This window comes from Lepus europaeus, chromosome 11 (assembly GCF_033115175.1).
Source record: "Lepus europaeus isolate LE1 chromosome 11, mLepTim1.pri, whole genome shotgun sequence".
NCBI classification, from domain to species: Eukaryota; Metazoa; Chordata; class Mammalia; order Lagomorpha; family Leporidae; genus Lepus; species Lepus europaeus.
In genome coordinates this window covers 69822488-69838463 of record NC_084837.1, presented here as the reverse complement: position 1 = coordinate 69838463, position 15976 = coordinate 69822488, and the positions used below count along the sequence as shown (strand labels likewise).

General features: G+C 42.4%; 1 protein-coding gene across 1 annotated transcript in view; it reads right to left on the bottom strand.

Annotated features, from left to right (window-relative positions):
* Nucleotides 1-15976, bottom strand: part of SLC24A5 (solute carrier family 24 member 5) — a 27390-nt gene extending 11414 nt beyond the window's left edge. The window contains exons 1-2 of the mRNA XM_062205857.1: nucleotides 15856-15976; nucleotides 14978-15157 (exon numbers count right to left, since the gene is read on the bottom strand). Of these exons, the coding sequence (XP_062061841.1) occupies nucleotides 14978-15157; nucleotides 15856-15976 (301 nt within the window). The remainder of the gene's footprint in view (nucleotides 1-14977; nucleotides 15158-15855) is intronic.

Genomic DNA, 15976 nt, shown 5'->3' with positions numbered 1-15976 from the left:
TTTAAAAATTAGAAGATAGGATTTTTGGATGTTCTTATTAGAAAGTAGTGTTAAATGCATGAAAGAATAATATATTTACCCATATTGGATTTTATGCAATGTATTCATTTAACAAAATGTCACATAATGCCCAATAAATATGTACAATTTTTGTATGCTAAATCTTTTTTTTTTTTTTTGACAGGCAGAGTGGATAGTGAGAGAGAGACAGAGAGCAAGGTCTTCCTTTGCCGTTGGTTCACCCTCCAATGGCCGCCGCGGCTGGCGCGCTGCGGCCGGCGCACCGCGCTGATATGATGGCAGGAGCCAGGTGCTTATTCTGGTCTCCCATGGGGTGCAGGGCCCAAGGACTTGGGCCATCCTCCACTGCACTCCCTGGCCACAGCAGAGAGCTGGCCTGGAAGAGGGGCAACCGGGACAGAATCCGGTGCCCCAACCGGGACTAGAACCCGGTGTGCCGGCGCCGCAAGGCGGAGGATTAGCCCAGTGAGCCGCGGCGCTGGCCTGTATGCTAAATCTTTAAAGTGAAAAACATGTGCATAGTTTTTTCATAATTTTCTATGAATCCTTTGAAGATCCTTCATGTATATGGTTTTCAATTTTTTTTGGCACCAAAGAAACATCCTTTAATTTCATTTTCCATGGACTTTTTGAACTGTACTCATTATGTATCCTGAGTGCCAAGATTTAACATTTCTTTTTTTTTTAAGATTATTATTTATTTGAAAGTCAGAGTTACACAGAGAAGGAGAGGTGGAGACAGAGAGAGAGAGAGGTCTTCCATCCGTTGGTTCACTCCCCAGTTGGCCACAACAGCCAGCGCTGCGCCGATCTGTAACCAGGAGCCAGGAACTTCTTCCGGGTCTCCCACATGGGTGCAGCAGCCCAGGGATTTGGGCCATCTTCCACTGCATTCCCAGGCAATAGCAGAAAGCTGGATCGGAAATGGAGCAGCCGGGACTCGAACTGGCACCCATATGGGATGTTGGCATTGCAGGTTGCAGCTTTACCCCCTATACCACAGTGCCAGCCCCAAGATTTAACATTTCAAACCCAGGAAACCTCCATTCTAGCTGAAGGGCTTGTAGGGGAGTGTCAACAACATGACTTTTTTACAAAATAAATTAAGGTAATTTGGGCAGCCCAACTCAATTTGAAAGAAGACAGAAAGTGGAAATTAGTAGTTTTTAAGATCTATAAATGATGCTGAACTGAGCTTCACAAATTTCTAATTTCAAACTTGTCTAATTAAAAAAGAGAAGAAATTACATAGTTAACTAAAAGCCCAATAAATAAGATTCAATATTGCATAAATATAGGATATTGATTTAAAACATAGATTCATTAAAACTTTAATCGAGAGTGGGAAATACAAGGAAGTGCTGTACAGTATTTAGGTAGTTTGTGTATATCCTCCAGACTTACAAGCATGGAGGTCCATTAAGTTGAGTGATTGATAGGATGGGAGTCTTAAGAAATTCTTGGCTTTCAATTAGCTGAGAAACCTACTATGGGAAGGAAAAGAGAAAGCCAAGCTACTTTGCTTTTGCTTTGAGAAGGCTGATTCAAGGGTGTCTCAGGCTTAACTGTATGACTGAAAACTAGGCAGCGGAGGTTGTTGAGGCAGTAACTACACTAGGTTCCAAAGTTAGCGTCACAGCCTGAAGTTGAATTCAGGTGTGCCAGGCCCTGGATGGTCATCTTTTATGTTAATTATTGTTTACTACACCTAGTGTTACTTGACACTCCAGTCTCCCCACGCACTCAAACTCTGCTGTGCTTTGGTGATTCCATCACTGTGTGTTCAGTGTTCGCTTATCCGGACTCCTTCCCCTTGGAGACCATTAGCTGTTGCATGCTCTCAGGTGCATCTCATTTTCTACTTCTCCAATGGAACAATGGCCTTGGATTTTAGTGATTCCTTTTTGTTTCTTGACGTGGCAGATTGTATTTTACCGAAGTAGCTACAGTATCTCTGCCCCACATACTTTTCCAGAACCTTCCATTCCCTGTCCACGGAAAATAGGTAAAGCAATATCTATCTCCTGCACTCCTGAATAAGCCGGTGTAACTGCTGTCACTAATAAAGCATGGGTATGGCAAAGCCATAGTCCCAAGATTTGGACATAAAAGGTGATATAACTTAGTGTTGTGTCCTGGGACATTTGCTTTAGAGCCCTAAACCAACACATAGGAAGTTTTGCTACCTTGAAATCCATACATAGAGAGCTCTGAGGGGTCCACGTGGGCATACAGATGGCAGAGGAAGCTCTGCTGTTTTAGTTCCCAAGTTTCCAGTCTTCCCAGCCTGGGCACCAGACATGTGAGGGAGTGAGATTTCAGAAGATTCCTCTGACTCTAGAGGCACAAAGACCCAGTGAGCTGAGCTCACTAGACCCTGCACATGTAAGAAGTAAGAGAATGTTGATTATCTGAAGCCACTAGTGTCGGGGTCATTTGCTAAGTCCATTAGCCAATCAGTGAGCAGGTGCTCCATTACTGGCTGCAGCTGTTGAGCGCAGTGCCAGATGCTTTTCTATGTGCTGAGAATATGCCAGTGAATAAAACGCAAGCGTTCCTGCTCTCGGGGAGCTTCAATTCCAGTGAGGGGGAGGGGACAAGGAAAATATACAACATTCTAGAGATAAGCAGCAAAGAGCAAAAAGGCAGGGAGAGGAGATCGGAGTCTAAAATACCATGCAAGAAGGATTGAAATTCTCTATAGGTAACCAGGAAGGACTTAATCGAGCAGGTAACAGCAGGCCTTGCAGTGAAGGCGCTATCACTCATATACCTGGAGTAAGTGTTCTAGGCAGAACAAACGGCTGGAAAGGTTCCGACGCGGAAGCTAGCCTGTGTGTTCAAGAAATGGAAAGTGTGTCTGGAATGAAAAGTGTGAAGGGAGAGCAGTGGGTGCTATTAAAAGTAATACGCAGATTATGTAAGGCTTTAAGGATCCTGGTAAGGATTTGGCTTTTATTCTGAAAACTATGGAAAGTATTTGCAAGGTCATCTACTGATGGATGCTACCAGCCCTAATCATGAACTTGATCCCGTGGGGTTTTTTTGGTCTCAGAGACTCAACCAACTCCAGCCTGAGCTGTTTTGCCAATTGATAAACCTCCATTGTCAAATGCTCTCTGCAGATAGTTGCAATTATCAGAATAATTGGAATTACTGGTTCGGGCCCCCATTCTATTTCTCACTATATGCCTTCGTTTACGTCACTTGATGAACATCTATGTGCAGTGACTAATGAAGGAAGAAAAGCAACGATTTGTGTAACCTACACTTCAAAGCATTTCTTTTACTGCTTACATATGGTATGTATACATATACATACTACATATGTGTGCATATATATAAAACATATATTTACAGCATTATATTAATAAGACCAGCTGTCCATAAAGTTAAAAAATAGGCCACTCTGTGATTACCTTTTTTTCATTTGAGAAATGATATAAATATCTTACATTCATGGCATCTAATTTAGTTTTACATACATAATTTAATAATATCAACTCAGATATGAGTATTGGTATTCATTTTATGGCAAACAGGGTTAGGAGATTACATGGATAATGTAATCTAAATGTAGGAAGTTATTGCATAAATCCCAATTCTAAGCCCAATGCTATGTCTATTTCACCACAGGAACCCAATATTTCAGTGACACTTCGGCCTGTTCTAATCTGGTGGGTGACTGAGTTATTCTTTTCCCTACTTGTGATATTGGCATCATAACTACTTCCATTTCATTCTTTTCTAGGGAAAAAACTAGTTACTGAGTCAGAAATACTTTGGAAGTTTTTAGTGTATTTATCAACTTAGTGTTACTGCATAGTATCATGAATTATCTTCCCAATATGGCTAGATAATATGTAGAATACATTGAAAAGAACAGAATTCTTTACCTTTACATAATTGTCCAAACTTGGTGTAGCTGAGCCTTACCAATCTTTGCTTAACACTTGCTGAATGCTTCACTAGAAAAAATTCAATCTCGAGAGAAAAAAGTGATCTTTTGGGTTACTGCAATGTAGGAAAATAGGTGGTCCTTTAGAACACATTCACTTTCCAAAGGCAGTAAGAATAAAGCTGGTTGCTATTCACTGAGCTCTACTGAATTATGAAAGCAAGGATTCTACATGGAGATTGATGTATAAAACCTCAAAGATATGCCGGCGCCGCGGCTCACTAGACTAATCCTCCACCTTGTGGCGCCGGCACACCGGGTTCTAGTCCTGGTCGCGGCGCTGGATCCTGTGCCGGTTGCCCCTCTTCCAGGCCAGCTCTCTGCTGTGGCCAGGGAGTGCAGTGGAGGATGGCCCAAGTGCTTGGGCCCTGCACCCCATGGGAGACCAGGAGAAGCACCTGGCTCCTGCCATCGGATCAGTGCGGTGCGCCGGCTGCAGCGCGCCAACCGCGGTGGCCATTGGAGGGTGAACCAACGGCAAAGGAAGACCTTTCTCTCTGTCTCTCTCTCTCACTGTCCACTCTGCCTGTAAAACAAAAAACAAAACAAAACAAACAAACAAACAAAAAAACCCTCAAAGATATTTAACAAGTTATATCTTAAGGTTCCAAGAATGTTTTGTAAAATGGTTTATACCTTTGAACTTTAGAAGAGATTGGCTTTGTCTTCTCTGACCTTTGAGGAGCATTTCTCTCTGCTGTAGTTTATTATTAAAAATAAATTGTTCTTTTTTTTCTCCATAGCTTTTACTCTTTTCCCTCTCTATTACTCTGAAGTAATAACCACACTTCATTCGGAATATAGCAGAAATGTTGAAGATGAGTTTTTTTTTTTTTTTTACAGGTTTAGATATCAACACATTGTTTATACAAAGTGCAACTTTATAATAATGAACTGATTATTAAATTCATCAGACTTCTTCCTCAAATGAATTTTCTTCTCTTATGCTGTATTTTTTTAAAGATTTATTTTTATTTATTTTACAGAGTTACAGAGAGAGGTAGAGCCACAAAGAGAAAAGTCTTTCATCCACTGGTTCACTCCCCAAATGACCCCAACAGTCAGAGCTGAGCTGATCCGAAGTCAGGAGCCAGGAGCTTCTTCCGGGTCTCCCATGTGGAAGCAGAGACCCAAGCACTTGGGCTATCTTCTACTGCTTTCTGAGGCCACAGGAGAGAGCTGGATTGGAAGTGGAGCAGCTGGGACTCGAACCAGCACCCAGATGGGATTCCGGCGCTGTGGGCTGGGGCTTTAACCTGCTGTGCCACAGCGCCAGCCCCTCTTATGCTGGATTGTAAAGCTCAGAACAGTCTTTGCATAGCCCCTTCTGGAAATCTGATCTTTAGCAGGAGGAGTACAAACTGAAACTGAGACCTGGATTCTGGCACTGCCAGTAACTTGGTATGAGAAAAGCCTCATGCCGCCATCCGTAAAACAGGGTTGGACTACAAAATCTTCAAGTTATCGTCTCATTTCTTCAATCTTTATTCAAAATGTACACTGTGATTCCTATGATTTAAGATTCCACACCACTTTTACTGTTAATTAAATTTCTGTTATAGCACTTAATCACGTATTGTTGGAAATTTGTAAGATGGAAGAGGAAATGAAAGGAAGAAGAGTCAGTTATACTTTTATCATTATATTTTAACCACTGTAACAACTGTTTATAAAGATTTTATTTATTTATTTGAGAGATGGAGTTACAGAGAGGAGAGACAGAGAGAAAGGTCTTGAAACTGCTGGTTCACTCCCCAGAATGTCCACAACCACTGGAGTTCCACCGATCCAAAGCCAGGAGCTAGGAACTTTTTCTAGGTCTCCCATGTGGCTTCAGAGGCCCAACCACTTGGGCCATCTTCCACTGTCTTCCCAGCCCATAGCAGAGAGCTGGATCAGAAGTGGAACATCAGGGACAGAATCGGTGCCCATATGGGATTCTGGTGCCTCAGGCAGAGGCTTAGCCCGCTCTACCACAGTGCCAGTCCCATTGTAGCAATTTTAATGCATTTCCAATCCTTTCCACAGCATGTATTTTGGTATAGATACAATTATAGGCTCCTTGCAATTTGGTGTCTCTGGCACAATTTTGGGAAGTCTGTAATTTTTGATGTTTGTGCATGGATCAGAGTCTTGGAAAAAACAAAATTCATTCAACTCCATTAGTGACTAAGGTGAAAAATCATGTTGAATAATTCGGTGTAGAGTCCACAATGAGGTGTGACAACAAAGTAATGTGTTTTTTTAATGATTTGCAAAACTAGGCCTGAAGTTAATTTTATGTGATTTTGAGTAAATTCAGCATCATTGGAACAAATGCTTAGTTTCTCAATAATATGTAACTGGCTCTCAATTAACTGTAAGTGCAAGTACATGCTCTGTGGTGTGTTCTTTCAAAAAACTTATCAGAGAGAGAGAGAGAGAGAGAGGGAGAGAGAGGCTTTGTCAGTGGTTCATTTCCTAAATATTCACAATGACCAGGGCTGGGTGAGGGCCAAAGCCAGCAGATAGGAACAGAATCCAGGTCTCCCACGTGGGTGGCAAGAACCCAATTACTTGAGCCATTACTACTGCCTCCCAGGGTTCTGATTAGCAGGAAGCTGGATTTAGGAGCTGGACATTATTCTCAAACCCAGGTTATTCTGATATGGGGCATGGGCATCTTAATCTGCATCTTACTGCTAGGGTAAGCTCCCAGTCCTGTGTAGTGTTCTTAACAATAAATCAAAACAAATTGATTATCTTACATAAATCACCCATATTTTATCTGTGCTATAAAGGAATGACTTCTGAACTCTTGTTAACGTTTTTAAAGCTTGATTCCCCTGAAAATGAAGGAACCCCTGCACCCCCGCCTACAGCCCAACAGTTCTAATTTTATGGTGGAATGCCATCTGCCCTTAGCCTATCCTACAAACCATACACAAGACACATGACCTTCAAACCTCACAATTACCCAAGTTTTGGCCAAGGTCGCATAGGCAGTAACTGCAGAGGAGGAAAGGGAACCTAGATCATTCTGACACCAAGGAGCTGTTCTGTTATCCATGCTGGTAAAGTGAAGAAATTAACACATAGCTTTATTCTTCTTACCACTACTATCAGTGCTTGTTCCTGCAGTAGCATCTTGCTAATACACAGACTACTTAGCACTTGTTAGAGCCATCCACTTGGTGTAGATTTAGATGCAATCCAAGGGGTCCACAATTTAAATAAAAGAGAAAAGAACAACAAAGAGGATGAAATGCCCTTAAGAGGGAGCACTAGTCTCAGTGTCTTTGTTCTTGGGGAAGGCTTTGCCTCTGTAAATTTCATGAGGATTAAGGCCCAAACAATCCCCTGAAACGATAGGCTATCCAAATGCCATACTCAAGGAGAACTTTGACTCCCAATTTTTTCAGTTTAGAACTGACTCCACCTGGAATTGAAGTGTGCAGTTTTTTCTTATTGTCTATTTCTGACACACAGAGTAGAACATAAGCAAATATTAGTTTAAAGCACTGAGGGAAAATCATTTTTAAATAAAAAAGTAATTATTTTATTGAACTGTGTTTCTCCCCAAATGGTACTGAGACTGTTTTCACTTAAGTGAAATACATGTTGTAACTCAAAGCGATCAGCATGGTGGAGGGATTGGAATTTCTCGTTGAGTAATATATTAAAAATCTTTAAAAAAAATGTTTCACAGCTTATTATGGAATTTGGGCCATATCGAGTGATCAGTTTGAGGGATTCTGGGAGTTTTCTATGTAGAGAGCTTGAAACAAATTTTTAAAAAATCTGCTGTAGACACTGTTCAGTATCTCTGAAACCTCTGATACATATCCAAAAGACATTTTGTTTTCATTTTATTTTAAAGTTTTAGGTTTCTAAAAACAAACTGCTTACAGAGAAAAGAGGTAATAGTCCTATTTTGGCTTTAAGTAAATATAGTTTATATTATATTCAAATTTATATGGTATTTACATTTAAATGTGACTTTAAAGGAATCTTTTGAATAATAGCAGATTGCTAAGGATGGACTAAAAAGGTATAGATACTGATGTAAAAGAAATGAGAGGCCAGCATTGTGGTGCCACCGGTTAAGCTGCTGTCTGGGATGCCAGCATCCCATATGAGTACCAGTCTGAACCCTGGCTGCTCCACATCCAATACAGTTCCCTGCCAATCAACCCAGGAAAAGCAGCTTATGGTGCCCAAGTGTGTGGCCCCTGCCATCCGTGGGAGATCTAGATGAAGCTGCTGGTTTCTGGCCTGTTGCTGCCATCTGGGGAGTGGACCAGGGGATGGAAAATCTCTCTGTCTCTCCCTTTCTCTCTGCTACCCTGCCTTTCAAATAAATAAATCTTAGAACACACACACACACACACAGAAATGAAATTTTAAACAGAATGTTACAGAGATACTTAAGGCATAAAGATGGATTATTAGATAAAGTAAAAGAATGGGGTTTCATAAGTTTACTTCCTACTTTCTGTAATGGAAATTGCCTTTTATCTACCTTAAACTTGAGTTTCAAGCCCTCGCAAATGCACCGTAGATTTGGCATTTGCTCCACACATTCTAATATCGACTTGGCTCATTCACCTTCTCCACTTCCTTCTCTCCTAACCTTTGCTCTTATGTAATAACGAGTATTCCGTTTGGATGTCTCCTATGTGTTAGGAACTTGTAAGCAGTTCACTGGTATTTCCTCACGTATTCAGCACACAGATCTATGAATTAAGCATTACAATTATCCTGTTTCACAGTTGAGATAGCTTGGGCAGAGAAGTTAAGCATTTTGCCTAAGGTCACAAAGTTCACAAATGGCGGAACTCAGATTTAGATTTAAGTTGTGTCATTTCACTACAGTAGGATGGGGCCTGGAGCACCTGCTGGCATGGTGTATTCCCCCTCCAGCTCCCTGGGGATTCTCAGCATTGTCACGGACCATTCAGCAAGTATAACACTGTAGAAATGCAGAAAAAGAGGGAAAACCTCAGGCAACAGGTACGGCTAGTGGGCAGTGTGACTAACTTCACAACCCATGCCTGGGAATCTTAGAAAAGCTCCTTGAATCAGGTGTACACAAATGACCAGGGACCACTGAGGTTCCCCTTTCTTCCTTATTTGGAATCCTCTCAATTTTTGTCTCTCTCAGCCTCTGTTTCTGTAACAAACATTTAGAGCCCCCGGTTGGATCACCAGAAGTCTAAGCTGGTTTTTCATAAATAATTCAGTGTATTCTTTTTATTTTGCAGTATATGTCCTCTGAAGTTAAGATGGGTATTTTATATATTCTGTCATATATTTATATATTTTGGTGGGGGTAGGTATTTGGCATAGTGGTTAAGACACAGCTTGAGGTGCCAGCATGCTAAATCAGAGTGCGTGGGGTCTGAGTCCTGGCTCTGCTCTTGAATCCTGCTAATGCTTGGTTTTCTATATTTATTGCATTATAAATAGCTGATGAGTAAACAAAAACTAACACCAGGCCGGCGCTATGGCTTAACAGGCTAATCCTCCGTCTTTTGGCACCGGCACACCGGGTTCTAGTCCCGGCTGGGGCACTGGATTCTATCCCGGTTGCCCCTCTTCCAGGCCAGCTCTCTGCTATGGCCCGGGAAGGCAGTGGAGGATGGCCCAAGTGCTTGGGCCCTGCACCCACATGGGAGACCAGGAGAAGCACCTGGCTCCTGGCTTCGGATCAGCGCGATGCACCGGCCGCAGCGACCATTGGAGGGTGAACCGACGGCAAAAAGGAAGACCTTTCTCTCTGTCTCTCTCTCTCTCTCTCTCTCTCACTATCCACTCTGCCTGTCAAAAACAAACAAACAAACAAACAAAACAAAACAAAAACAAAAACAAAAACAAAAACTAACACCAAAGTACATTAAACTGCTTTGAAGGTTATACTAATCATTGCTAATTGACAAAATGGGTGGGGGCTGGAGCTGAGGTATAGCGGGTAAAGCTGCTGCCTACAGTGCCAGCATCCCATATGGGCGCCAGTTCGAGACATGGCTATTCCACTTCCTATCCAGCTCTCTGCTATGGCCTGGGAAAGCAGTAGAAGATGGTCCAAGTCCTTGGGCCCCTGCACCTGCATGGGAGACCAGGAAGAAGCTCCTGGCTCCTGGCTTCGGATCCACGCAGCTCCTGTCGTTGCAGCCACTTGGGGAGTAAACCAGCTGATGGAAGACCTCTCTCTCTCTCTCTCTCTCTCTCTGCCTTCCTTCTCTCTCTGTGTAACTCTTTCAAATAAATAAATAAATCTTAAAAATAAAAAATGGGTGGAACGGTTACAACTCAAGTTCATGAAGGGCCTATGGGGAAATGCAATGAATTTGCAGATTTTTCCTAAGCCAGTTTCGGGGGATGTAAACAAATTGCAGGGGAATTGTTTTTTTATTGCTCATGTCGTAATTTAAATGAAGACCATGCTAGACCTTGAAAAGGGAAATGACAGAATTAATTTATAGGCATTTATAACGAATCGAGCTAGCACTATTTCTATTTCTTTCTGTTGCCAGTATTTTCGATATTCAAGACGGGGGTCAATTCTTAACAGCTGAAGAAGGTCTGACAGTGGCACAGGCATCCATCAATCACACATCCATAAGAGCTACTCTATCATATTTCAGGGCAGAGTGAATCATCCGAGAAATGCAGGTCTGCTGACGGTGTTTCACAGTGATTCCTCCAGTGGAAGTCATTATTACATACATATCATTTAATGAAGATTAGTTCTAATTCATAATCTAAATGTTCATGCAGTAGTTCATTCTGCAAGGCTAGCAATGTTTTTTAATTTTTTTTTTTAACCAAGACAATTCTTAAAAACAAAATTGACAGATTTATTCTTTGAATTGTGCCTTCATGCAGTGGAATCACTGGAAACTGATATAACAGATTAAAATTTAAATTTCTGTCCGGTGCCGTGGCTCAACAGGCTAATCCTCCGCCTTGCGGCGCCGGCACACCGGGTTCTAGTCCCGGTCGGGGCACCGATCCTGTCCCGGTTGCCCCTCTTCCAGGCCAGCTCTCTGCTGTGGCCAGGGAGTGCAGTGGAGGATGGCCCAAGTGCTTGGGCCCTGCACCCCATGGGAGACCAGGAGAAGCACCTGGCTCCTTCCATCGGAACAGCGCGGTGCGCCGGCCGCAGCGCGCTACCGCGGCGGCCATTGGAGGGTGAACCAACGGCAAAAGGAAGACCTTTCTCTCTGTCTCTCTCTCTCACTGTCCACTCTGCCTGTCAAAAAAAAAAAATTTAAATTTCTTTGTTTTCTATGATTAACATTTTTCTAATTATATGTGTAGTATTGACAGTAGAATGAATAAATATATTAGTAGGGCTGAAACAATAGAAACACATATATATATGAACTTTGTATATGAAAATTGACCAGCTTTTGGGAAAAGTACCATTGTATGCTATAGCAAGCCAAATTATTATTAGAATAAATAAATGTTACGGGGTGGCACTGTGGTGTAGCGGGTAAAGCCGCCTGCAGTGCCAGTATCCCATATGGGCTCCGGTTCGAGTTCCGGCTGTTCCACTTCTTTTTTTTAAAATTTTTAAAAAAAATTTATTTGACAGGTAGAGTTATAGACAGTGAGAGAGAAAGACAGACAGAAAGATCTTCCTTCCATTGGCTCACTCCCCAAATGGCCACTATGGCCCATACTGCGCCGATCTAGTCAGGAGCCAGGTGCTTCTCCTGGTCTCCCATGGGGTGCAGGGCCCAAGCACTTGGACCATCCTCCACTGCCCTCCCGGGCCACAGCAGAGAGCTGGACTGGAAGAGGAGCAACCAGGACAGAATCTGGCGCCCCAAGGTGCCAGCGCCACAGGAGGAAGATTAACCAAATGAGCCAAGGCGCCGGCCCCGCTGCTCCACTTCTGATCCAGCTCTCTGCTATGGCCTAGGAAAGCAGTAGAAGATGGCCCAAGTCCTTGGGCCTCTGCACCCTCATGGGAGACCAGGAAGAAGCTCCAGGATCCTGGCTTAGGATCAGTGCAGCTCCAGCCATTGTGACCAACTGGGGAGTGAACCAGCAGATGGAAGACCTCTCTCTCTCTGCCTCTCCTTTTCTCTTTGTGTAACTCTGACTTTCAAATAAAATAAGTAAATCTTTAAGGAAAAGAATAAGTATATTTTAAAAAATCACTGTAAGTAGGAGAAAATATGATAATTTTTCTGACCTAGTTATAAGATTAAAAGGTGAGTCATATTGGGGAGGGTTTATAAATTTACTTTAAAATATCTAACTTCAATATGATAAACACAAAAAATGCAAAAGGAAAAAAGCCATGAAACGGCATATGATATAAAATTATATAGTAAAGGGCTAATATCCTTATATGTTTTTTAAAAGTTTCGGAAATCAATGACAAAAAGACAATGTCCCTCAATATATAGACCCTGGACAAAAAAGTACTAAAGCAAAACTGTAAGTTTGATAAACATATATAAAATGTTCAACTTCATGAATAACAAGATAAATACAAATTTTATAAAATGAAGTTCAGGGGCAGGCGCTGTGGCATAGCAGGTAAAGCCACCGCCTGCAGTGCTGGCATCCCATATGGGTGCCAGTTCCTGTCCCGGCTGCTCCACTTCCTATCCAGCTCTCTACTGTGGCCTGGGAAAGCAGTGGAGGATGGCCCAAGCCCTTGGGCCCCTGCACCTGCATGGGAGACCTGGAAGAAGCTCCTGGCTCCTGGCTTTAGATCGGCACAGCACTGGCCATTGCGGCCAATTGGGGAGTGAACCATCGGATGGAAGACCTCTTTCTCTCTCTCTCTCTCTCTCTCTCTCTCTCTCTCTCCCTCTCCCTCTCCCTCTCCCTCTCCCTCTCCCTCTCCCTCTCCTTCTCCCTCTCCCTCTCTCTCTGTGTAACTCTTTCAAGTAAAATAAATAAGTCTTAAAAAAATGAAATTTCATTTTAAGTCGATCAAATATATTTAAAATAACACTGTTTAAACTGGCGCCGCAGCTCACTAGGCTAATCCTCCGCCTGCGGCGCCGGCACACCAGGTTCTAGTCCTAGTTGGGGCACTGGTTCTGTCCCGGTTGCTCCTCTTCCAGTCCAGCTCTCTGCTGTGGCCTGGGAAGGCAGTGGAGGATGGCCCAAGTCCTTGGGCCCTGCACCCACTTGGGAGACCAGGAGAAGCACCTGGCTCCTGGCCTCGGATTGGCACAGCGCCGGACGTAGGGGCCATTTGAGGGGTGAACCAGCAGAAGGAAGACCTTTCTCTCTCTCTCTCTCTCTCTCTCTCTCTCTAACTCTGCCTGTCAAAAACAAACAAACAAACAAAAAAACCCCAAAAAACAAAAACACTGTTTAGAGTTTTCTGGAGTGGAAACTGCTATATTATGGAGATATAAATTGCCACATCCTTCATGGACTGCTTTTTTGGCGATACATATTGTAAGTCTTAAAATATGTACTGCTCTCCTTCTTAATCAGGCAATGATCAGAGAGGCGAGCAAAGAGTTTATGCAAGTGTGGACGAAAGTGTAGCTAAAAAAATTCAGATGTCCAATGGGATTAATAGTTTTAAAAATTATGAAAAGGTACTAAGTACCTATCAGATATAAGAAACAATACTATACACTAAAATTATTTATAGAATCATACACTATCATTCTAACACAAAAATCATATATTTGAAGATTAATGACATGGGAAAATGTGTGCACTATTAGGAAAAGGAAAGGTCCCAAACTACATATAGCAAGATCCAAACAACTGAAAGAACTTACACAGAATGGTAACTGTGGGGGTCTGAGTGGTGAAATGTAAGTGCTCTGCACTTCCAATTTTTCTTGTATTTAACTAATCGAAGTCAACTAAATAATTTAATCTGATCTACTAAAATCAGCAACAGTGTAACAAAATAAATAATTGCATCTACTTGTAATAAACTTATAGCAACCTATTCCATAGAATTTTTTCAACAACTAGGTGTTGCCAGGTGCTACTCAAAGTCCTAAGAATACTGCAGTACTGCCGTGAACAAGGGGTGGGAGAGAAGCGATGGGAAAAAAATAAAGAGTTTCCATTCCTGCCCTTTCTTTTTATGAAACAATGGTGGTAATGCATGTGTGTGCCCTCTATGGGTTTGCAGATGCTACTGTTTCTGGGTTGTCCTGAGAACATGCAATAAGAAACCCTGGCCTTAATTTTGCCTTTCTTTAAGTGAGCATGATCAATCAGCGAAACTAATCAAGCAGAAGACAGAGGCTGGAAATGCTGGCACGTTTGCTTACATTGCATAAACCCTGACTGATATCCTGCTGTTAGGGACCTATGAAGGTCAATGTTCAGAATTTTGGGCAATGCACCCTGCTAAAAGCGTAGCACTAGAGACTTGGATTGGCTGACCTTACTTTCAGAAATCAGTAATGGAGCTTGAGCTTTAATAAAAGAATTTACGAATATCTGATACCCAAGGTCACTTCGTGTGGAATGCAGGACTTATTTATTTATTGATTCTTACATGTCAGTTAAGTTCCCCATGGCAGGATGCTAGGATAGGAAGTGAGAAGGAGGAGAGTGGTCTTTAATTGCATTTATTTATCACCTACCTCTTTTAAAAAAGTTATAGTGGTCTTAGAGTAAAAATGAAAACCAGTTTTGAAGTATAAAATGGCAAGTATTAAGAGTTCCATCATGTTAGCAATACACAAGGACATACATGTAAAACCATGGACGAGTTCTAACTGACAGCCGGGCAGTACAGAAGACAAACAGGAAATTGCTAGAGATAGACAGTATAATAATAATTGCTGGCCACTCACTTATAGATCCTCTGCTGCACTTTACCTACCAAGAAAAAACACACTTGATCAGAGCCAATTCCTTCAGACAAGGGACCCATAAAACAGACGTCCACACTCCCCAGCCGCTGGAGAGGGACAGAACTGTAGCGGGGCTGTTTCAGAGAGAGCCGTGTCTCTGTCGTGCAACTGTTCTGGCAGGTTATTCGGGAGCTTTCCAGCCACTTACATTCACTGATGATTTCCAGGGAGGGGAGGAAGTACTCGTCACAGACAATAGACACAGCCAGGAACATGTACAGGATAATGAGGAAGTAGATTATGATGCCTCCATCCATGCGCTCTTGTTTCGTGAAAAACCCTTCAGGAAACTCCGATGATGGAGAAATAACACACTGGGTGCCATTTCCTGGTAAGGAAAAGGAAGCAAAAGTTTGAAGAATGCTGGAGTCACACTTTCTAAGCTCATAAAAAGTGTTTCCTTAATAAAACCGTACTGTTGGGCATCAGGGTAGAATTAGAAGAACCCAGTATAAATATATAAAGCACTTTGGAACGTGATGCAACTATAAAGTCTTAAAACATTTGTCTCTGACACCAGAAAGAGATGCTTTAATGAAATAAGTGGACGTTGGTGGAAGACTTAAAAAGAAGAAATCATGAAGTCACTCCCTTTCGTTTTATTTCTAAAAGGGAATTCGGAACTCTTAAGTACAAACTAGATCTCTGGTGAGTGAAGATTTCTAATGTCTGCACAATTTCATTGTCCTATTTCAGAGTCTAAGATGTCCGGAAGCCTGCAGAATCATCCACTATTGCAGAGCTTCTAGGATGAAAGTTTTTTTTTCTTTTTTTCTTTCCTGATGGAGTCTCCAGCAATAAAAACCAGAGGCTTGCCTGCTTCTTAATCTCCGTGAATTACTTTGGAGCTATCTTTAAGAACTTATCTGAGAGATCAAAACTGTTTGATATCTTTCCAAACATGAAAAATCTGAGCCAGCAGAGCAGGCAGCATAAGCCACAGCGAATTAAGTGAGACTTGCGCCCTCTGTCCCTTCATCTGAATGTGGTGCAGCACGAAACGAGCTGACCCCTGTGTTCACTTACCTGTGGCCCTCGGGAGGCGCTGGGGCAGAGAGGCCCCTGGAAGAGGCAGGTATTGGACGGCCCAGAAGATGCCAAGCAGCAGGGCCCTTCTTGCCCATGGGGAGCCCCCTTTTTTCTGCAT